Source organism: Bombina bombina, chromosome 2, assembly GCF_027579735.1.
Source record: "Bombina bombina isolate aBomBom1 chromosome 2, aBomBom1.pri, whole genome shotgun sequence".
Classification (NCBI taxonomy): domain Eukaryota; kingdom Metazoa; phylum Chordata; class Amphibia; order Anura; family Bombinatoridae; genus Bombina; species Bombina bombina.
Window position 1 is genome coordinate 761468172 of NC_069500.1, and position 24439 is coordinate 761492610.

At 41.4% G+C, this 24439-nt stretch overlaps 1 protein-coding gene across 1 annotated transcript in view; it reads right to left on the reverse strand.

Moving 5' to 3' along the window:
• Positions 1-516: 516 nt before the first annotated feature.
• INSR (insulin receptor) overlaps positions 517-24439 on the reverse strand; it is a 327427-nt gene continuing 303504 nt past the window's right edge. Inside the window, exon 21 of the mRNA XM_053702881.1 lies at positions 517-9323. Coding sequence (XP_053558856.1) covers positions 8987-9323 — 337 coding nt within the window. The 3' untranslated portion in view covers positions 517-8986. The remainder of the gene's footprint in view (positions 9324-24439) is intronic.

The following is a 24439-nucleotide window of genomic DNA, read 5'->3' on the forward strand; positions in this document are numbered from 1 at the left end:
CAGGCTTGTAACCACAACTCCAGAGAGAAGATTAACATTGCACAGCCAAGTACTCCCTCCTATTTCCCCTCTCTTCTAGGAACTATCTATTGAGGGAAAATTGGGGTTAAAATCCAATAAGTACAGAGCACCTCTGTTTTTGCCTGACTCCTTGACTAGGAAAAGAAATTCTGTGAGGGAACAGGAAGTGGGAGAGATATTAAAGCTTTTACTGTGGGGTGTCTTTTGCCTCCTCCTGGTGGCCAGGTGATGCATTCCCAACAGTAAGGAATTTTGTGGACTCTCACCACCATTAGAAAGAAATGACTCACAAAATGTGCTGCTCCATCTTAATCATAATGGCCTAGATGGCTTATGCCAAATTACACCCCAGGCAGTGTGAGAGGATATCAGACCCTTTAATGAGAAGTGTGTGAGGAAAACTGATCATGTATTGCACAATGTGTTTATGCAGGTCAGTCTGTGTTATTATGTATGCATATGAAATCACACAAAAAGTAACAAAACGTGGAGACATTTTCTCTTGGATAAATTTATTTCATAATTTTTTATATAAACAGTTAATTGTTGAATAATTTACACACAGCAAGTTTCTTTTTAATAGTCAATGATATTTTATTTCTGTACATGACTCTTTTAGCTCTAATATGAAAACACTGAAAAAATAAACCGAGCTTTTTTTTTTTTTTTTTTTTTCTTCTTTTTCCCATTTTATTTTTAAATATTGTTTTAATTATTTATAGGATATTTTTTTTGACATTTTCAATTTTCTTTTTCATAAATCATGGCACATAGGATATAGATATTTTTTTTTATTTTTTTTTTGATCCTTAGATAAAATTTTAACCCTTCATCTGCCAGCAGGAGACACACGTGTCTTCCTCTGCCAGTATGAAAAAAAGTTAAAACTAGAGGTATTTAATGGGAGAGAATGGGAGGGAAGGGGATAAAAAACAGCATCTTTTTCTAGATTTGAGCACAAAAAAAGCAGCAAACACAAATAACCCATTTACTGCTCTAAGCAACAAAGGGGTTAAAACACAAAGTGACATTATAAAATAACTGATTGGCAGGAACACTGCATTCAATGTCAAACATTACAGGACTATGACATTAAAATCAGTTAATGCAGTATATATTTATTTAAACCCTCTAGTCCGTATCAGTTCAGTTTTAAGCTAGTGCATGTATATATGTGTGCATGTGCGACAGATGGCACCATGTAATGAGACACGTATGAGCAAGCCAAAAGAAAAAAAAAGGCCTGGCTTTTTTCTAAGGAATCAGCAAAAACAATGAACGTGTAATGTGTTGTGGGTATGCTAGTTTTTAACAGCTGTATAGAGTTATTTAAAAGGTTAGAAGTAACATGTTAGGAGCTGTGACACCGTGGCACACACACACACACACACACACACACACACAGTGTTACTAACACCAGCTTAAAGTCGAATTGGTCACTAGAGGGTGAAGGACTGACATAAGTGCTATTTTGAGTGGGAGCAAGGTAATGCATGAGATTGGATGACATTTGGGTGCCAAGTGGAAAGGTGTTTGCAGGTGCAATTAAGTGGGGTGGGGGGCATCACATCTCATGAAAAAAACAACATTGTTCAGAAGCAATATAGGACGAATGACAAGAGCGTAATAAACAGCACAAAAGGGCACTGACATACAACAAAATACAAGTGCCCACACCACTTTGATGAGTGGGAGGGAATTGGGTTAGTTAGCCTCAATACTTTTATAAAGATCCTTTGCATATCAGGTTGGTATGTAAATAGGTAGTCATTTATTTGTCCTCCATAATATGGAAGTTACAAGGGGACCACAATATTGCAAGAGACACACTTTCTAGTATTTTTAGACACATGCTCTGATTGGCTCAGCTTTTCATGATGCTTATAACAAGCCCATCCCTAAACCCCAAGCGGTTCTGTAGAATGTCCCACCTGCTAATTATTTAGATGGGGAGAATTGCTCACTTTTAGAAACAAAATATACATACATTTTGGAAATAGTTATCAGCGTTAGTGGCACCTCCCTCTGGTTCACTGGACATAGGGTTGCCACCTAGTCAGTATTTTTTATTTTATAATAGTAGCTGGTAATTTTAAGGTTTTGGCCAGTATTGGCAATATTTGGGAAACCAATTTTAAAATATATAATAATTTTAGATCAACAGCTTAAGATTATCATGGAAATTAATTAATTAATATCAGTAATGACTTTTGGCCCTTTTTATTATTTCAACAAAGGTGGCAACCCTAACTGGATGTCACATTTATTCCTTTTAGGACACAGGAGAGGAAAAAAAGGGTTTACATTAACCCTTTATAAGGGAGAAAGTTAAAGGGGCAGTTTAGATCAAATACATCATTTTGATTGCTTATTATTACATACAAGAGAAGCATCCTGCAACTGGTCCCACATCTATACGCATGTAAGAAGCACATTAAACATATAAATATTCATAGTTTGTTAGACGCTGAAAATGGCCAGCAGGCTCCGCCCAGCTATTGCGTGTATATATGTTAAGTTTCTCCAATCATGATCGACTTGCGAATAGGTTTTGCTACTTGCACAAGTTGATTTGTGCATGTGCGATTTGAAATTGCTAACTGAAAAATATTAAAACTGTCATACAAGGAAACAGCTAACTGGGTAAGAAGAAAAAGCTGCGGGCGAAGCTTAGCGGCCATTTTCGGCTGCTAACAAACGATGATTATTTAAAATCTTCATGTACTTCTTACAAGCTTATAGATGTGGAACCCCTTGCATAAAGACTAAGTATTGGGTCTAGACTGTCTCTTTAAATCTTATAAGGTGCATCATAAAAACAGGAATTCATTGTAAAGGAAAACATAAAACTGTTCTTTGACTCTTCCCCTGACAGCTAGATGATAACTAGGGAGATATCTTTCAGTACCAAAAACGGCTTGTTAGTGCACAAAGAAAACGGCACTACACACCCAACAGCTTTTAAAGTTTACAATAGAGAGGCTTGGTAAAGGCGTGTACTATAAAAGGCAACACAGACCCTGCAGTTGATACGTTACAAACTTATTATTAATTTGCGTTAAGACCAGACCATTCAAGTGCCTTATTACCTGCTTACAGAAAGGAGTTACATCAAATTACAGGTGAACTCAGCCTAACAACAGAAAAAAACACAAGTAGCAACACTGTTGTAGTTTTGATTAAGGATCCAAGAGGTAATTGGCTTTTATAATATAATTTTTCTAAATTGCTAATATCAACCGGCGCGGAAAAAATATTACATTCACATTAATTATACCGCAACAACACAAGCACTTAACATATCTCTTCAAGAGAGATGATCCAAGGAGGTCCTCAAACCCTGCGCAACTATTCCAAAAGCAAAAATAAAAAAACAAATAAATAAAAAGCAGCAGTACTGTAAGCTGTAGTGACTGTAGCTGTGGCTTAATGGGGAAACAACAATCAGCAAACTCCAAATCCTACAGAACTTTCAGACCGGAAGCTCTCTCAGTAATTGGAGTTGTCACAGATATGCAGGTCCATGATACATCTTAGATGCTTATACAAGCTTCATCTTCTCCTTTTTATACAGTGAGTGGATTCTCTCTATTAAAAGGCTGGCCTTTTATTCAATTACCAGTGAAAATAAAAAAAAATCTTTCCCTTCAATGTTACCCTTTGGGTGTTGCCAAAAAGAAATTATAAAAAAAAAAGAAAAAGAAAAATTATGAGATATAATACTAAGGACTTGAGAAAATTATTTTGACAGTTAAAAGAATAAAAACTGCAATACTAGGGAACTACATATACTGCACAGGGCAATAAACGATAAAAAGGAACTACGTTTCTCAGGGAGCCACATGGTTGCTAAACGGTCTTGAAACAGGAAATACAAATGATAAAGAATATGGGGTCGATTTATCAAAGGCTTTCACCAGCCTTTGAGCAACTACAGCTGCAGGTTCTCACAAGACCACTGCTTTCCTAACCTTTCGACACCTCCAAGGTGGCGAAAATCAATCTCTGCGGTCTAGTCCGACAGAGGAGATTGACAGCTCCTGCCCGCGCGTGATTGGCTGTGCGCGGGCAGGGGGCGGGATTGCACGCGAGTGCAAAATGGCGCTCCAGTGCAATGGTAAATTCCTCTGGGGAAATTCTCCCCGCCAGAGGCGAGCTGCGGCAGACAGGGGTGTGTATATGCGCCCCTGTCCACCTCAGCTTGATAAATCTATATATTGTATTTCATTGTGAAGTAGAGAAAAAAAAAAGAATAGAAGCTGAGACAGTACTGCTGCTTGGAACGTTTATATATCCTGTCTAATAGAGCTGACAGGATGATGAGCATGCAAGTCCCCCACAGCACACTTACACATTTACCGAGCTCTGGAGGATACACGTGTTATAATTCAGTTAAAAAGACAATAATTAATGAGACATTATAATATAATATTAATAATTATAATAATAATAAAAATAACTAACAATTAGAAACCAAATCCCGATTCACAGCTAACCAACATAACGGTTTGCTTATAGGGTTAGCTAACAGCCCCCTTAGCTGTAAGAGAGGGAATGTGGTGCAAAAAATTTACAAATCCTCTCTGGCATCTAAAAGGTTAAAGTTGTTCACTTAGAACAGCTGGTTGAAGCTAAGAAAAAAAAAATCCAGATCTTCACAGTTTAACGCAATGTTAGATTATCCCTCTGTTGGGCTGGAAATATTTTAGGCTAGGACTTTTGCCTAAGCATTCTAGTACTGTAAAAACACAAAGAAGGCAGCGATTAGAAGGCATATGGTTGGGCAGGATCTGCTAAATGTATCAACACTCATAGGTGTTAAGAGGGCTCTAAAAAATGTGCAAGTAAACAATTTCAAATGATAAGTAGAAATAAAGTTAAAAAAATAATAATAAAGCAAAGGGAAACATAATAATAACAATAAAGGGAAAAATAATAATAGTAAAGGGAAAAATAATAATAAAGGGAAAAGAAATGCTTAAAAACTGATGCAGTCACTGCAGACCTTATTGTCTTCTAACCCCAAGGTGGTGAATCTTTTTGATAGTGTTTGTATAAAATTGTGATAACTTTCTTTAAAAAATAAAAAATATACATTTATTTAAAATCCATAATATATACCATCAGTTAAAGCATAAATGGTCATATATAGCATGGATTCATTAAATAAATATAATGAATTAAGCTCTACAATCGCAGCCAATAAAAACCAAGATGGTGGAATTTCACATTCACAAGTTTTAGAGCCATAATCAGATTCGGGACTAGGACACAAAAAATAGCATGTTTACTACATATACTTATTTTCTTGCTCTCGCAAAAAACTCATAATTTAAACACTTCACGGTCAAAAAATGATCACTGATTCACAAAAAAAATGTCTTGCTGGTACCGAATTAAAAAAAAAAAGTTAACTGTTAAAACTGGCTTACTATTTGAGAGCCAGCAGACTTGTATCATATAATCCAACTCCAACTCATCCTGAATAGATTATACAGCATCAAATTAGTCATTAAATGTGAGTATAAACCTCAGTAGATTGAGCAGTTTTCCAAAGGTCAGATAGGTGCTGCCACTTTTCCAGTAGAAAACAATGACTTTACTGTGTTTGATATAACCACGATTCTATTTGGTGGAACCATTATTAAGCTAGAAGAATAATAAAGTACTCCAAAAGGAGGGAATGATGTTATAAAAGAAGGTTTCTGAGAAGGAGTTACGTGACTGCTCTTGGCCATACCAAATTTTAACATCTGCCTGAATCTGTGTGTTTTGAAGGTATTAATCTGTAAGAAAACCCAACGGGTTGCGTTCATTTAACCCTACTCTCCCACCCTAGCAGGAGTTAATCTTATTCTTACATAAAATACTGAGGTAGATAGTGTGCTAACACAAACACACAAAATACACAAATTAAAAAATAAAATTAAAAATCGATCCTCCAACTCCATATCCATTATTTAAAAAAAAAAAAAAGATTTACATGCGTTTATTATATATATATATATATATATAAATATATATATATATATATATATATATATAGAGAGAGAGAGATAAAGATATTTTTTGTTACTACGAAAGCTAATTAAATGTCTGTACAGTGATCTTCATTATATTAAAATAAATACAATTTTCTATTAATAAGAAAAATCTGTAGTTACAAAAGACTGACAATATTTACTAATGTTTTTTTTTCTAGCATTTTCCCTAAATGTGTAGTGTTTTTTTGTTAAACAGGTATTATTTTTCCCACTCTCTCGTTGCTATTGGTTGTGTCTCTCTCCTATGGTGGAAAAGCGGTTAAATTCATGAGAGGGAATAGAGTTTTAAAAGAAGAGATTGTAGGCACTGTGAAATCAGATACAACATGAAAAAATCAGAACTAAAAGGTTCAGTTTAGTGTTGGGTATTGAGGGGATTGGTTTTTATAAAATATATTTTGAGACCAGCGGGAGACAGTACATTTGGGGGAATTTAAGGCATCTAATCCAAGATGATATTTTAACGGACCCTCGTCACAAATGAAACCCTTACATGCCAAGTAATGGGCTGGCTAGTGTCCCCTTTTTTGGCATGAGAAGCTTCAGGTTGATGGGAGTGGTATAAATACCTCCCCTTGTTATATATAGCAGCAATGATTTCATTAAAATCTCTCTATCCCCCTGGACTCTCTCCCTCCTCATTTTACATGATCTATATTTAGGCTGCTAAAATATGAAATATGAAAGTACTGTGGCAAGTCACTGGCTCCCCCTGATGAAAACATAAATAAAGTTCTAATTTTCACAAATGTAGATGAAATAATACACAACAGGCTCTTGATCTTTTGATAAAACCACCCATCCTCATTCAGCATGAGAGCAAACCTGTAGAATATAAACCTGCCAGATATTAACCCTTCCACAGTGTAACTGAAAAATAAAAATGAGTTTAGGACAAGAAATGAATGGGGGGGTTAATACACCTAACTATGAGCAGATAATAAAAAGGAAACAGTAAATTATACAGAGGGTCATGATTGGAAATAAGTTATATAGGGGTGATATGGAGTTATAGGAGGAATTAGAGACATAAGGTATAGAGCAATGAGGGAGCTATACTGATAGTTACATAGAGCACTGAGGATCAATCACAGCGTGAGATAAGCAGAATAGGTAATATACAGAAATGATATGTAAAGGAAGTGGAGCTACAGGAAGAAAAATAATAATCTAAAAATGCAATGGCAGAGAAAGGGTTAAGTTCTGGCATATACAGATACAAAAATAATTCTCTTTTTTTTTTCTTTTCTTGTAGATTTACTACTCTGCAGCCATACTTCCTTTCACAGTTAAAGTCTCAGACATAATTAATTACACTGACATCTGTATACAGAAAAACACACACACACATTACAAAAAAAAAAAAAAAAGGCACAGGTGGCAGGAGATGGAGGCAATTAATTAATCTGCCTTATAATAATTAATAATTTACTGTGTCTCTTCACTAAACGATATTAGACAAAGGCAGAAAAATAGCCTAGCATATCAATGTGTTGTCTTGTCAACAAATTAGAAAGGAGATTATGAGCCATGAGAATGGGCCATACAATTGAGAGAAAAGCCTAAAATCCTATATAATCATAGTTCTGCATAGTACATTTACCAAGGGGCATTCTGATCTTAAAAAGCAAGTGTTGGCATGGAGCACAAGAGCAATTAGTGCCAGATGTAACCCCTTAGCTGCCAGTTCTTACCACTTCTGGCAATATGAGAGGTAAGATACTGGTTTAAATTTGTAGACATAGCATAGCCGATTAATACAAGGAAATTTCAATTAACTACTGGATATCTGACACAAAAGCTTTAACTCCTACCTCCCCCTGGCCATGTTAAAAAAAAAAAAAAGACTTTCAAACATCTCTAGATTGAAAAGGAGGCGGACATTATGCGATCTTCCTCCTTTTTTGGTCTAATTAAAAAAATTATAACCAAAAACAATGACCCACCGCCCCTTCACACACACACACACGCAAAAGATCAGGTTTGGCCAACAGGTTGATGAATTGTTCCCCCTCCTTAAAAAAATTATCAACGGTAAACTTTGCTTGTTAATTGTAGATCAGGGGTTTGTGGATTTACCATTATAGAAGCCCAGTTTTGTACACCACAATTAAGTTCAACAAGGGCTTTCTATCCATAGTGAATCTTCTCAGCATGTCAGAGAAAAACCGGTAGGGTAGGACAACAGAACTGCACCAAGTTGAGGGAAGTCCTCCCTTTGCGTGTGAGGTATGTCTGGGCTAGTCCTGGGTTCCTGGACTCTCATACCAACGTCTCTATTTAGATTACCCTATTGCTTCACAAAGAAAACAATAGGTTTAACCGCCAAAGTCAACTTTCAGCCAAAGTGTACATGGGAACTAATAGCTCAACAATAGAGATACAGATCCATCAATTGCAAAACCCCAGTTCTCCAGAGATACATGTGTACTTTTTTCGTCTTCTATTTTGCTTCTTCTATTACTTCAGCTTCATGCTTGTTTTTGGTGTGTGTGTGTGCTTTAAGATACTTTAAAAATATGTCTTCACCTTACTTCGTTCCCACTTCGGTGCCGTACATTTCTTTTCCTAAAGGGAGGTGAGGTGATTTAAATGGATCATATGTTATATGGCTGGTAAGAAGTCACTGGAAATAAATATGCATGTTCATGTAAGCATGCGTTGAGGAAGGGAGGCTTCTTCCCCCTTATTCATTCACAGTTTTGCCCTGCTGATAGTCTTTCATAACTGACAGAAAAAATATGGGGGGGGGAACACAAAAACAAAAAAAACAAGACAATAATAAAGTTGAGAACCTCATGGGACAATGAAACATTCAAAACCTCAAGAGGGCTTTGCTGTTTTGATGTTATAGCCATGGGTACAGTTCTGTCCTGAGATATGATGGAGGGTGGATATATATTCAGAGAAGATACCAAATGTTAGGACGGGCTAGAACGCGGTAGAGACAGGATGCGTCCATTTTTTCTACCTCCGTTCATGTGCGTGTATGGGATATGCTCCTCATAAACGTTTCCCCGAGATGACCGCAGACCTTCTTCCCTCCCTGAAGAGAATGAAGGATCCAAAGGTGTGCTCTCCATATTTTCAAAATCAATTTCCAGGTCGTCAGGCTCAGGTGGCTTGTTCTCTGCACTGTAGTAAAAGGAGACCTCTTGGAAAATGGGGTGAAGGTCATCTTTCATCATGTCAATAATTTCTAAGAAAGTGGGTCGCATTTTGGGGTTATACTGCCAGCACATCTGCATAAGATTGTGTCTGCAAAAGAAAAGTAAATAATGCTTCAGGGCAAGCAAGTCATACTTTCAATAAAGCACTCAATGGATAGATACATAAACAATAAATAATACAACATTTATGGTAGATAACAACAAGATCATAACGAGAAAAAAAAAGATTAGTGGTTAAAGAAAACATTCTTGCACAAAATGACACCAGGGCTGCCCTCTGTGGTGTGTGTACCATATATACTTTATTTGACCTCAAAATTTCATCAATAGCCCTGCATTGTTAAGGGACTTTAAGCATCCAATTAGGATGCTTGTCCTGTGACTTACAAATGAGCGAGTGTCTAGTATGTGCAGGCACAATCACTTTATTTCCCTCCTCAGTTTAAAGAGGTTTATTATGAAAACTCGCAAGATTATAGAGAAATCCCATGAGATCACAGTAAAGCAACGTGTGAACTTAGATGCTGATTGGTGGATATTTGTTTTTTCAAAATGCACGTCAGTAAAAAGTAAACGTAGCTTGATAATTTGCATTTATAATTTTTAAAGTCTCTAAAGATTTTTAATTGGGATGTCAGAAACCATGGGACCTCACAGCCCACAGCTGCATGTTCTGAATTAAGCATACGGCTGAAAAGCTTGCTCTTTGTATCTTTTACTGAGCCAAAATCTCTTCACAAAGTCTTAAGAGATACTTACTGTGTAATTGTGCCTATATATAAATAAAATATCACAGTTTAATAATTTCTATATTATTAAATTATATAAATGGAATCCTTGGGATACCCAAATAATAGATTTTTTTTTTCTAAAAGTGTTTGATGAGTATTCTAATGAAACAAGGCTAAGAAAAATGGTTCCAGTTCCATGGTGTTATAATTTGTTACTTTATCATTTTTCAAATGCAAGAAAAAAAATTACAATGTGGAGGCCCAGAACTGGGTCCTGTGCAGAATGACACTGCAGTAAAATGGGGTGATGAAATATAGTGTTAAGGTTCAGTATCAGGTCCAATGCAAAATGACACTGCAGAACTCACAAAAAAATAAAAAAAATAAAAAATTGTTGGCAAGAGCATGGCTCAAGCACACAAATTGGTGGCACCATCTAAGAACTCTTCTTTGGCTGAACTATGACCTCAAGCATAGCCTACACATAAGCAGGTGGGTGACCCCTTGCACTAGTGAGCATGTTGTACTGAGGAGTCTAAATTCTTTCTTCACCTGTATAAAAAAGTCACACTCTTTAAAGGGACATGAAACCCAATTTTGTTCTTTCATGCTTCGAATAGAGAATTCCAATTTATTTCTATCATCTCTTGTTCTCTTTGTATTCTTTGTTGAAGAGTGTACCTAGGTAGGCTCAGAAGCTGCTGATTTGTGGCTGTACATATACTCCTCTTGTTATTGGTTTTCAGCTAGCTCCCAGTGGTGCATTGCTGCTTCTTCAACAAAAGATATCAAGAGAATGAAGCAGATTAGATAATAGAAGTAATATGGAAAGTTGTAAAATGGTATGCTCTGTCTGAATCATAAAAGAAAAACACATAATTTATGCTTACCAAATAAATTCCTTTTCTTCCTGGCAGGGAGAGTCCACAACTTCATTCCTTACTGTTGGGAAATACAACACCTGGCCATCAGGAGGAGGCAAAGACACCCCAGCCAAAGGCTAAATATCCCTCCCACTTCCCCTATCCCCTAGTCATTCTGCCGAGGAAACAAGGAAAAGTAGGAGAAACATCAGGGTATAAAAGGTGCCAGAAGAAATAATATAAAAAGAGAGCCGCCTATCAATAACATAAATTTTGGGCAGTGTCGTGGACTCTCCCTGCCAGGAAGGAAAGGAATTTATCTGGTAAGCATAAATTATGTTTTCTTTCCATAAGGCAGGGAGAGTCTACAACTTCATTCCTTACTGTTGGGAAAACTATACCCAAGCTACAGAAGACACTGAATGAAAAACGGGAGGGAACAGAAAAGAGGCGGACCCTATTCTGAGGGCACCACAGCCTGCAAAACTTTTGTCCCAAAAGCAGCTTCTTGTAAAATTTAAAAAAAGTGTGTAAGGAGGACCAGGTAGCCGCCTTACAAATCTTAAGCCATTGAGGCTTCGTTCTTAAAAGCCCAAGAGGAAGCCACTGCTCTATTGAAATGAGTCATTATCCTTTCAGGAGGCTGTCATCCCGCTGTCTCATAAGCTAAGCGGATGACACTCCTCAACCAGAAAGATAGGGAAGTCGTAGTAGCCTTCTGCCCCTTACGCTTCCCTGTATAGATAACAAACAAAGAGAAAGATAGAAGGATTAGGACACAAGGAAGGAACAACAATTTCATGATTAATGTTACGATTTGACACCACCTTAAGGAGGAACCCTAGTTTAGTGCGTAAAACCGCCTTATGAGCATGAAAAGGCGGAGCCCCAGATCTAAACACAGGTCTGATCCTAGCCAAAGCCTTAATAAAGGACTGAACATTCGGAAGCTCGGCCAATCTTTTGTGCAGTAACACTGACAGGGCCGATATAGGTCACTTCAGGAAACAAGCAGATAAACCCTTCTCCAGTCCATCCTGAGGAAAAGCTAAAATTCTGTCAACCTTAATCTTATGCCAGGAAAAGCCACGCTCTTCACACCAGTACAAGTAAGTCCTCCACACTTTATGGTAGATACGACGAGTAACTGGTTTTCGAGCTTGAACCAGAGTGTCGATAACACTCTCAGAGAACCCTCTTTTGGCTGAGACTAAGCATTCAATCGCCACACAGTCAGCCTCAGAGAATCTAGATTTTGATGAACGAAGGGACCCTGTATTAGCAGATCTCTGCGAAAAGGTAACCTCCACTGAGGAGATGAGGACATCCCCACCAGATCTGCAAACTACGTCTTTCGCGGCCACGACGGAGCAATCAGAATCACTGATGCTCCCTCCTGCTTGATGCGAGCCACCACACGAGGGAGAAGCGGAAATGGAGAAAAAAGATATATAAGTCTGAACTTCCATGGTACTTATAGGGCATCTATCAGTTCCGCCAGAGGATCCCTCGACCTTGACCCGTACCTGGGTAGCTTGGTATTGAGGCGGGATGCCATGAGATCTATCTCCGGCGTCCCCCACTCGCTGCATATCTCTGCAAACACCTCGGGGTGAAGAGGCCATTCCCTTGGGTGAAAAGATTGCCTGCTGAGGAAGTCCACTTCCCAGTTGTCCACACTCGGAATGTTGATTGCTGACAGCGTACATCTGTGAGTCTCCGCCCACTCTAGTGTCTGAGATACTTCTCTCATCGCCAAGGAACTTCTCGTTCACCCCTGATGGTTGATGTAGGCAATCGAGGATATATTGTCTGATTGGAATCTGATAAACTGGGACAAACCCAGAAGGGGCCAAGCCTTCAAGGCATTGAAGATTGCCCTGAGTTCCAAAATATTGATCGGAAGGGAGTTCTCCTGAGTCCACAGAACCTGTGCCTTCTTGGCACCCCAAAGGGTTCCCCAGCCGGAAAGGCTTGCGTCCATAGTCACAATCTCCCAGGACGGTCTCAAGAAGCACATGCCTTGGGACAGATATCTGGACAGAGCCACCAGGAAAGCGAGTCTCTTGACAGGTTGTCCAGCGCGATCTGTTAAGACTGATCTGAATGGTCGCCGTTTCATAGTCTCAGCATGCATAGTTGTAAGGGTCTCAGATGGAATCTGGCAAAAGGAATGATGTCTATACAAGACACCATGAGTCCGATCACCTCCATACACTGAGCCACTGAGGGTCTTGAGGAGGCCTGGAGGGCAAGACATGCAGAAGTTAGCATGCAATGTCTCTGATCTGTGAGAAACCTAAGAAGGCAGTCCTCTTTTCTGGTCTTGTAGATAGACTGGAGAGTAGGAATCTGCCCCTGGGCAGATGAGATTAGACTCCTATCCTGTATCCTTGAGATACAATCTCCAGAACCCAAGGATCCGGTACATTCTGAAACCAAGCGTCTGAAAAAAGAGAGTCTGTCCCCTACTCGATCCGATCCCGGAGCGTGGGCCACCCCTTCATGCCGATTTGTTCTCACCTGGCTTCTTAGTCTGTTTGGACTTATTCCAGGACTGAGCCCACTTCCAAGTATCCTTGGGCTGCTCGGACTTGGATAAGGATTGCTGACGTGATTTGTCAGAACGAAAGGAGCAAAAATTAGACAATTGCATCCCTTAGGCCTATTTTTCTTGTCCTGCGGTAGGAAGGCACCCATCCCTCCGGTAACCATAGAAATAATGGAGTCCAGCCCTGGACCGAATAAAATCTTCCCCTTGAAAGGAAGAGAAAGGAGTCTGGATTTAGAAGTCAAATCCGCAGACCAAGACTTCAACCAGAGAGCCCAGCGGTCTAGGACCACAAAGCCAGAAGCCTTTTGCATCTATGCGAATAATCTGTATATTTGCATCACAGATGAAAGAATTAGCAATTCTCAGTGCTTTCATTCTCTCCTGAATATCCTCGAGGGGAGTATCCACCTCAATGAGCTCCGACAGAGTGTCACACCAGTTGCTACAGCTGCCGCCAGTTGAAATAAAAACCCTGTATGTTGAAACATCTTCCTCAGAAAAGTCTCCATTTTCTTATCCATAGGCTCTCTAAAAGAACTATCCTCCAAAGGGATAGTAGTATGCTTAGCCAGGGTAGAGATAGCGCCATCCACCTTAGGGATGAAGCCCCACAAATCTAATTGAGAGTCAGGGACTGGGAATAATCTTTTAAAAGTAGACAAGTGGGAAAAAGAAGTTCCTACTCTTTCCCATTCGTTACTAATAATGTTCGTCATCTTAACTGGCACCGGAAAAGTAAGAGGGACCATCCTATATTCATAAACCCTGTCTGTCTAATTTAGGGATCTTAGGTTCCTCAGGGAGTGTAGCCTCTGGAACATCTAGCGTAGACAGAACCTCCTTTAAAAGAAAACACAGATGCTCAATTTTAAATCTAAAGGAGGGTTCCTCCGCTGACGGAGGTTTAGAAACTGAAGTCTCCGACTCAGAAAGTTCACCATCTGAAGCCACAGAGGTTAACTCATCCTCGGATAGCTGGGACATAGTAGCTAAATCCGACAAATATTTAGATGACTCTAGGTCAGGATAACTATGTTTAACTTTTCTCTTGCAGTTGTTGCAGCGAGGTAAGGCACTCAGGGCCGCAGACACCGCCAATTTTAACTGCGCGGTAAAGTCCGCTGGGAAAAGGCCTCCTCTAGATGGAGGATTAGATGCTCCACGGGGAACTGCATGTGGAGCGGGTAATGTAGAAAGGGTAGTAATTTCTTGGGACCCATATTCTGGAGAAGTAGACAGCTCAGGGGGCTAATGGCGCTATGAGTATTAGCAGGCTTGCTCTATTTGTCATTCTACTCTATATCCTGGTTTTTATGGGATTTCCCTCAATCCCTCTCGAGTTCGTCTGGACGCCTCCACACACCTCCTTGGCTGATTGGCGAGCGGCGGGGGTTTCTGTGGCTGTGAATGGTGCATTGCGACCACGTGACCGGACCAGTGACGAGTATGCGAGTCTATCGGGCGACTCTGTTGGTCCCGATTTGCTCTGTTCGGCACTCCGGTTGTGCCGCCGCTCTTGTGAGTAGATTTCTGTGGGGGTGGATCAAGTGTGTTTAGACTGCCTGTACAGACTATAATGCTCTATTTGGCGCCTCTCCTCTTAAAGTCCGCACAGGATCCTTTATCTTATTCCGCATTTCCAAGAGTGCCGCCTCCGGTTTTGGGAACTCTCCTTGCTCCACACTAGCGCACCTCCCTAGGGCGCCTTGCTCTAGATCTCTCGGACTGACTTCTTAGACTTTAGAACAGTGTTTAGGCAAATGGAACAAAATTGAGCAGGCTGGCAAACCACAGCCTCCTCACAATATAAACAGAAATGATTAATCAGTACAGAAGGAGCGGAACCTTCTAATGTAGTATCAGAGTCCTCCATTAGCTATGTATATACCTAGAGAAGGACAAACAAAAACATAAATTATGCTCACCAGATAATTTCCTTTCCTTCTGTACACGGTGAGTCCACAGATGCATTCACTACTTGTGAGAAAACAGAATTTATGTTTACCTGATAAATTACTTTCTCCAACGGTGTGTCCGGTCCACGGCGTCATCCTTACTTGTGGGATATTCTCTTCCCCAACAGGAAATGGCAAAGAGCCCAGCAAAGCTGGTCACATGATCCCTCCTAGGCTCCGCCTACCCCAGTCATTCGACCGACGTTAAGGAGGAATATTTGCATAGGAGAAACCATATGGTACCGTGGTGACTGTAGTTAAAGAAAATAAATTATCAGACCTGATTAAAAAACCAGGGCGGGCCGTGGACCGGACACACCGTTGGAGAAAGTAATTTATCAGGTAAACATAAATTCTGTTTTCTCCAACATAGGTGTGTCCGGTCCACGGCGTCATCCTTACTTGTGGGAACCAATACCAAAGCTTTAGGACACGGATGAAGGGAGGGAGCAAATCAGGTCACCTAAATGGAAGGCACCACGGCTTGCAAAACCTTTCTCCCAAAAATAGCCTCAGAAGAAGCAAAAGTATCAAACTTGTAAAATTTGGTAAAAGTGTGCAGTGAAGACCAAGTCGCTGCCCTACATATCTGATCAACAGAAGCCTCGTTCTTGAAGGCCCATGTGGAAGCCACAGCCCTAGTGGAATGAGCTGTGATTCTTTCGGGAGGCTGCCGTCCGGCAGTCTCGTAAGCCAATCTGATGATGCTTTTAATCCAAAAAGAGAGAGAGGTAGAAGTTGCTTTTTGACCTCTCCTTTTACCTGAATAAACAACAAACAAGGAAGATGTTTGTCTAAAATCCTTTGTAGCATCTAAATAGAATTTTAGAGCGCGAACAACATCCAAATTGTGCAACAAACGTTCCTTCTTTGAAACTGGTTTCGGACACAGAGAAGGTACGATAATCTCCTGGTTAATGTTTTTGTTAGAAACAACCTTTGGAAGAAAACCAGGTTTAGTACGTAAAACCACCTTATCTGCATGGAACACCAGATAAGGAGGAGAACACTGCAGAGCAGATAATTCTGAAACTCTTCTAGCAGAAGAAATTGCAACTAAAAACAAAACTTTCCAAGATAATAACTTAATATCAACGGAATGTAAGGGTTCAAACGGAACCCCCTGAAGAACTGAAAGAACTAAATTGAGACTCCAAGGAGGAGTCAAAGGTTTGTAAACAGGCTTGATTCTAACCAGAGCCTGAACAAAGGCTTGAACATCTGGCACAGCTGCCAGCTTTTTGTGAAGTAACACCGACAAGGCAGAAATCTGTCCCTTCAGGGAACTTGCAGATAATCCTTTTTCCAATCCTTCTTGAAGGAAGGATAGAATCCTAGGAATCTTAACCTTGTCCCAAGGGAATCCTTTAGATTCACACCAACAGATATATTTTTTCCAAATTTTGTGGTAAATCTTTCTAGTTACAGGCTTTCTGGCCTGAACAAGAGTATCGATAACAGAATCTGAGAATCCTCGCTTCGATAAAATCAAGCGTTCAATCTCCAAGCAGTCAGCTGGAGTGAAACCAGATTCGGATGTTCGAACGGACCCTGAACAAGAAGGTCTCGTCTCAAAGGTAGCTTCCAAGGTGGAGCCGATGACATATTCACCAGATCTGCATACCAAGTCCTGCGTGGCCACGCAGGAGCTATCAAGATCACCGACGCCCTCTCCTGATTGATCCTGGCTACCAGCCTGGGGATGAGAGGAAATGGCGGGAACACATAAGCTAGTTTGAAGGTCCAAGGTGCTACTAGTGCATCCACTAGAGCCGCCTTGGGATCCCTGGATCTGGCCCCGTAGCAAGGAACTTTGAAGTTCTGACGAGAGGCCATCAGATCCATGTCTGGAATGCCCCACAGGTGAGTGACTTGGGCAAAGATTTCCGGATGGAGTTCCCACTCCCCCGGATGCAATGTCTGACGACTCAGAAAATCCGCTTCCCAATTTTCCACTCCTGGGATGTGGATAGCAGACAGGTGGCAGGAGTGAGACTCCGCCCATAGAATAATTTTGGTCACTTCTTCCATCGCTAGGGAACTCCTTGTTCCCCCCTGATGGTTGATGTACGCAACAGTTGTCATGTTGTCTGATTGAAACCGTATGAACTTGGTCCTCGCTAGCTGAGGCCAAGCCTTGAGAGCATTGAATATCGCTCTCAGTTCCAGAATATTTTATCGGTAGAAGAGATTCTTCCCGAGACCAAAGACCCTGAGCTTTCAGGGATCCCCAGACCGCGCCCCAGCCCATCAGACTGGCGTCGGTCGTGACAATGACCCACTCTGGTCTGCGGAATGTCATCCCTTGTGACAGGTTGTCCAGGGACAGCCACCAACGGAGTGAGTCTCTGGTCCTCTGATTTACTTGTATCTTCGGAGACAAGTCTGTATAGTCCCCATTCCACTGACTGAGCATGCACAGTTGTAATGGTCTTAGATGAATGCGCGCAAAAGGAACTATGTCCATTGCCGCTACCATCAACCCGATCACTTCCATGCACTGAGCTATGGAAGGAAGAGGAACGGAATGAAGTATCCGACAAGAGTCTAGAAGTTTTGTTTTTCTGACCTCTGTCAGAAAAATCCTCATTTCTAAGGAGTCTATAATTGTCCCCAAGAAGGGAACCCTTGTTGACGGGGATAGAGAACTCTTTTCCACGTTCACTTTCCAACCGTGAGATCTGAGAAAGGCCAGGACGATGTCCGTGTGAGCCTTTGCTTGAGGAAGGGACGACGCTTGAATCAGAATGTCGTCCAAGTAAGGTACTACCGCAATGCCCCTTGGTCGTAGCACAGCTAGAAGGGACCCTAGTACCTTTGTGAAAATCCTTGGAGCAGTGGCTAATCCGAAAGGAAGCGCCACGAACTGGTAATGTTTGTCCAGGAATGCGAACCTTAGGAACCGATGATGTTCCTTGTGGATAGGAATATGTAGATACGCATCCTTTAAATCCACCGTGGTCATGAATTGACCTTCCTGGATGGAAGGAAGAATAGTTCGAATGGTTTCCATCTTGAACGATGGAACCTTGAGAAACTTGTTTAAGATCTTAAGATCTAAGATTGGTCTGAACGTTCCCTCTTTTTTGGGAACTATGAACAGATTGGAGTAGAACCCCATCCCTTGTTCTCTTAATGGAACAGGATGAATCACTCCCATTTTTAACAGGTCTTCTACACAATGTAAGAACGCCTGTCTTTTTATGTGGTCTGAAGACAACTGAGACCTGTGGAACCTCCCTCTTGGGGGAAGTCCCTTGAATTCCAGAAGATAACCTTGGGAGACTATTTCTAGCGCCCAAGGATCCAGAACATCTCTTGCCCAAGCCTGAGCGAAGAGAGAGAGTCTGCCCCCCACCAGATCCGGTCCCGGATCGGGGGCCGACATTTCATGCTGTCTTGGTAGCAGTGGCAGGTTTCTTGGCCTGCTTTCCCTTGTTCCAGCCTTGCATTGGTCTCCAAGCTGGCTTGGCTTGAGAAGTATTACCCTCTTGCTTAGAGGACGTAGCACTTTGGGCTGGTCCGTTTTTACGAAAGGGACGAAAATTAGGTCTATTTTTTGCCTTGAAAGGCCGATCCTGAGGAAGGGCGTGGCCCTTACCCCCAGTGATATCAGAGATAATCTCTTTCAAGTCAGGGCCAAACAGCGTTTTCCCCTTGAAAGGAATGTTTAGTAGCTTGTTCTTGGAAGACGCATCAGCCGACCAAGATTTCAACCAAAGCGCTCTGCGCGCCACAATAGCAAGCCCAGAATTCTTAGCCGCTAACCTAGCCAATTGCAAAGTGGCGTCTAGGGTGAAAGAATTAGCCAATTTGAGGGCATTGATTCTGTCCATAATCTCCTCATAAGGAGGAGAATCACTATCGAGCGTCTTTATCAGCTCATCGAACCAGAAACACGCGGCTGTAGCGACAGGGACAATGCATGAAATTGGTTGTAGAAGGTAACCCTGCTGAACAAACATCTTTTTAAGCAAACCTTCTAATTTTTTATCCATAGGATCTTTGAAAGCACAACTATCCTCTATGGGTATAGTGGTGCGTTTGTTTAAAGTGGAAACCGCTCCCTCGACCTTGGGGACTGTCTGCCATAAGTCCTTTCTGGGGTCGACCATAGGAAACAATTTTTTAAATATGGGGGGAGGGACGAAAGGAATACCGGGCCTTTCCCATTCTTTATTAACAATGTCCGCCACCCGCTTGGGTATAGGAAAAGCTTCTGGGAGCCCCGGCACCTCTAGGAACTTGTCCATTTTACATAGTTTCTCTGGGATGACCAACTTTTCACAATCATCCAGAGTGGATAATACCTCCTTAAGCAGAATGCGGAGATGTTCCAACTTAAATTTAAATGCAATCACATCAGGTTCAGCCTGTTGAGAAATGTTCCCTGAATCAGTAATTTCTCCCTCAGACAAAACCTCCCTGGCCCCATCAGACTGGGTTAGGGGCCCTTCAGAGATATTAATATCAGCGTCGTCATGTTCTTCAGTATCTAAAACAGAGCAGCCACGCTTACGCTGACAAGGGTTCATTTTGGCTAAAATGTTTTTGACAGAATTATCCATTACAGCCGTTAATTGTTGCATAGTAAGGAGTATTGGCGCGCTAGATGTACTAGGGGCCTCCTGAGTGGGCAAGACTCGTGTAGACGAAGGAGGGAATGATGCAGTACCATGCTTACTCCCCTCACTTGAGGAATCATCTTGGGCATCATTGTCATTATCACATAAATCACATTTATTTAAATGAATAGGAATCCTGGCTTCCCCACATTCAGAACACAGTCTATCTGGTAGTTCAGACATGTTAAACAGGCATAAACTTGATAACAAAGTACAAAAACGTTTTAAAATAAAACCGTTACTGTCACTTTAAATTTTAAACTGAACACACTTTATTACTGCAATTGCGAAAAAACATGAAGTATTGCACACCAAATTTGGAAGCTTTAACCCTTAAAGTAACGGAACCGGAGCCGTTTTAAGCTTTAACCCCTTTACAGTCCCTGGTATCTGCTTTGCTGAGACCCAACCAAGCCCAAAGGGGAATACGATACCAAATGACGCCTTCAGAAAGTCTTTTCTAAGTATCAGAGCTCCTCTCACATGCGACTGCATGCCATGCCTCTCAAAAACAAGTGCGCCACACCGGCGCGAAAATGAGGCTCTGCTTAAGCTTTGGGAAAGCCCCTAAGGAATAAGGTGTCTAATACAGTGCCTGCCGATATTATTATATCAAAATACCCAGATAAAATGATTCCTCAAGGCTAAATATGTGTTAATAATGAATCGATTTAGCCCAGAAACAGTCTACAGTCTTAATAAGCCCTTGTGAAGCCCTTATTTATGATCGTAATAAACATGGCTTACCGGATCCCATAGGGAAAATGACAGCTTCCAGCATTACATCGTCTTGTTAGAATGTGTCATACCTCAAGCAGCAAGAGACTGCACACTGTTCCCCCAACTGAAGTTAATTGCTCTCAACAGTCCTGTGTGGAACAGCCATGGATTTTAGTTACGGTTGCTAAAATCATTTTCCTCATACAAACAGAAATCTTCATCTCTTTTCTGTTTCTGAGTAAATAGTACATACCAGCACTATTTCAAAATAACAAACTCTTGATTGAATAATAAAAACTACAGTTAAACACTAAAAAACTCTAAGCCATCTCCGTGGAGATGTTGCCTGTACAACGGCAAAGAGAATGACTGGGGTAGGCGGAGCCTAGGAGGGATCATGTGACCAGCTTTGCTGGGCTCTTTGCCATTTCCTGTTGGGGAAGAGAATATCCCACAAGTAAGGATGACGCCGTGGACCGGACACACCTATGTTGGAGAAATACAGAACCTGGCCACCAGGAGGAGGCAAAGACACCCTAGTCAAGGGACTAAATACCTCCCCCACTTCCCTCATCCCTGAGTCATTCTGCCAAGGGAACAAGGAACAGTAGGAGAAATATCAGGGTGAAAAAGGTGCCAGAAGAAAAACAAATTTAAATTTAGGGCCGCCCATAGGAGAACACGGACAGGAGTTGTGGACTCTCCCTTTACAGAAGGAAAGAAATTATACCCAAGCTACAGAGGACACTGAATGCTAACTGGAGGGAAAGAAGAGGCGGCCCAAATCTGAGGGCACCAAAATCTGCAACAAACCTAATATCCCGAAGGCTGCTTCAACAGAAGTAAAAAAGAAAAAGCATGCTAGGAGGACCAGATAGCTGCCCAACAATCAAAACCATAGAGATATCATGCCAGAGACCCAAGATGACATCACTGCTCTCAAACTGAGCCATAACCTCTGAGGAAGCTAGTGTCCCGCTGACCCCTAGGTCAAGCGAAAAACACCCCTCCACTAAAATAAAGAAGGCAACTAAGCCTCCATAGTCTAAAAAGAACAGCAAGGCTTGATTCCCTGATAGGGGGAAAAAAAACCTTCCCATTTAGAAAGGGAAAAGACATATAAAATAAGAATCTTGGGGAGAAAACCCTAACAAATCTCGTAACACAGCCTTAATAAAAAGGAGACTCCTTTAAGGAGTACGTATTGCAAGATTGGAACACAGGGACTATGGCATGTAGAAAACAATCTACAGGCGGAATGGATCAATGAAGAAAGAATTCAAAGACCACCTACTGCACGGGAACAAAAATAACCTGATGCAACCCCCTAAAAATAAAGGCTAAACTACAGACGGAGCAAAAGAACTAAACGCCTGAAAGATCAATGAAGCTCTGAAACAGAAAAACAAACAGGGAATCGAAAAACTGCTTGCGAGACCCCATTTAAGGAGCAAGGACTGCAGCCGGATTCAAACCGCAACCTTCCACATGCTAGGCAGCTAAGGTAACCCTCAGGTTATGACAGCTAGCTGTCCCAAAAAAGGACTGCTCGAGCCAGAACTAGCTAGGAAGGCCCTTCTCCAGATCATCCATGAGGAAAATAAAGAAAAACCCTTGGAATCCGATAGAGAGCGAGAACGATCTACCTCCTCCCGAAAAAGGGTGGTTCACCACACCTATGATAGAAGATGAGGGACCAACTACTCGATGACAGGAAGGACTATAACCTTTAAAAAAAAAACCTCTCTTGGCTAAGACCAAGCGACCTCTCGCAATCCACCTCAGAGGAAAAAGATTCCACAACGTAAAAAAGACCCCGACCCAGCAGATCCCTGCAACAAGGGCCATAGAGCCCGCTCATAGAGTGGATCACTGACAATGAGCCGTAGTGGGGGATCCCTGGGGATCAATTCCCCCAACCAATATTCCCTGTAAGCCTGTTAAGACAGATTTAGAAAAAAAACAACGCCATGCCAAAGACTCGGCTGGCTATATCACGCTCCACCCCAGTGCCAACGAAGGCCAGACGGGGGAATGAAGGACAAAACCCGATGAGGAATTTTGCAAGATCCCAGGAAAAAATTTCCTGTCCGTAAGACAAAACAGCATCCAAGATCCACCCTGGTCTCTACACCAGAAACTCAAGTCTAGATCCCACTCTGAGGATCAAAAAGATAAGAGAGAATCCCTAAAAGTCTCTTAACAGCCGATGGTAAGAAAACCAGAAATGCCAAGACCCGGGAGCTACTGTAACATCTGGAAGCAGGATACTGCCGCATTAAACCCCAGATTCCAAAAAGGATCAGAACGAGGTTTACTGGAATATACGGTTCCTAAGAACCAGATTTACTGAAAAGGATGAAAACAGGAAAGACATCCTTCTTCCTGAAAAAAGGGAAGAGAGAACCTTACATTCTCCAGCAAAAAAGAGAACTAATAAGTTCTACTTAAAAATCATAGAAGCCAATTAGGATGGGAAGTCCCTCCCCTTATTGGACCATGTTCCAACAGTGGAAAGAAAATATTCCCACAGTGCGATAGATACTGGGACAATGACTCCAAAGTCACCCGAAAAACCTCCTTCCCTCTGCAAACCAAGAGAAGAGAGACTGCCCAAAAAAGAAGCCTATATCCGGCCTCTACGACCCCTAGATCCATATGATCCAAAATCAAGCGCCCATCCAAGATAATACCTAAAACAGGTCCAGCCTGTTCTCTAGGATAGATGAACCTGCTGTGCCTGGGCTGGAAAGCTAGAAAAACAAAAACAGAATGAAGGAGCAGACTTAAATAGTACCAATAACAGGTCCTGCCTTTCACCTAGGATACAACGTATCTGCCAGAACACTCAAGGGCTAAATAGAAAATTCTTCAGTTCCAGAACTGTTAGAAAAACTGAGAATAATCAAATTAAAGAATATAAGCTCAGATGCTTAACATTTTTCTTGAAATTATCGGGGGAATCATCACCCCAAACAGAGATCTACATGCTTCCACCGGAAGTCACCAACAATCTCGACCATCTAAGTCGATAGTATCAAAAATCCCCTGTAACAAAACGTCTTTCTAAGATGAGTTTCTATACCAACCCAGAGCTCTAAAAACAGAAAACGATCCTAAACGGAATAGAAAGGTAAACATAAAATAGGCAAGCTCCCAAAAACTGAAAGGAGTGTGCAAACAAAAACAGGTCCAGCCTGTCACACGACACAAATCCCCCATAGAGCTCGGAACTGGGATTCTAAATAAACAATAAAACAGAGAAAATCAAGACGATAAGGAATAGGATCACCATCCCTCTCCACTCGTCTAGACAAGATCGTTATCTGATTTAGAGGACTGAGATTCAACTGACGGATCAGTACTGGGAACCTCTAACATCGCCGAAACCTCTCTCAGAAGTAAACAAAGGCATGCCAATCTAAATCTAAATGCTAAGCCCTCCGCAGTCGGAGGAATCCAGTCCGTAGACTCTGACTCAGGAGGTTCTACCTCTGAAGCCTCAGAGGGAACTGCATCCCCAGAGGACTGATCGGACACAATCGTCATTTTACACGACGGTCCTTGGGCAGGAGAGCCTGGATTAACCCTTCGCATGCACGGAGCAGGAAGAGGTAACATCGCTGAGGCCGAAGAGATGGCCATGCGGAACTGCGTAGTAACCTCTGGTGGAAACAAACCCTTTACAGGTGAAGGAGGAACGGAACTCGGGAAAACTACATATGTAGGAACAGAAGAATCTAGGGAACACACCTT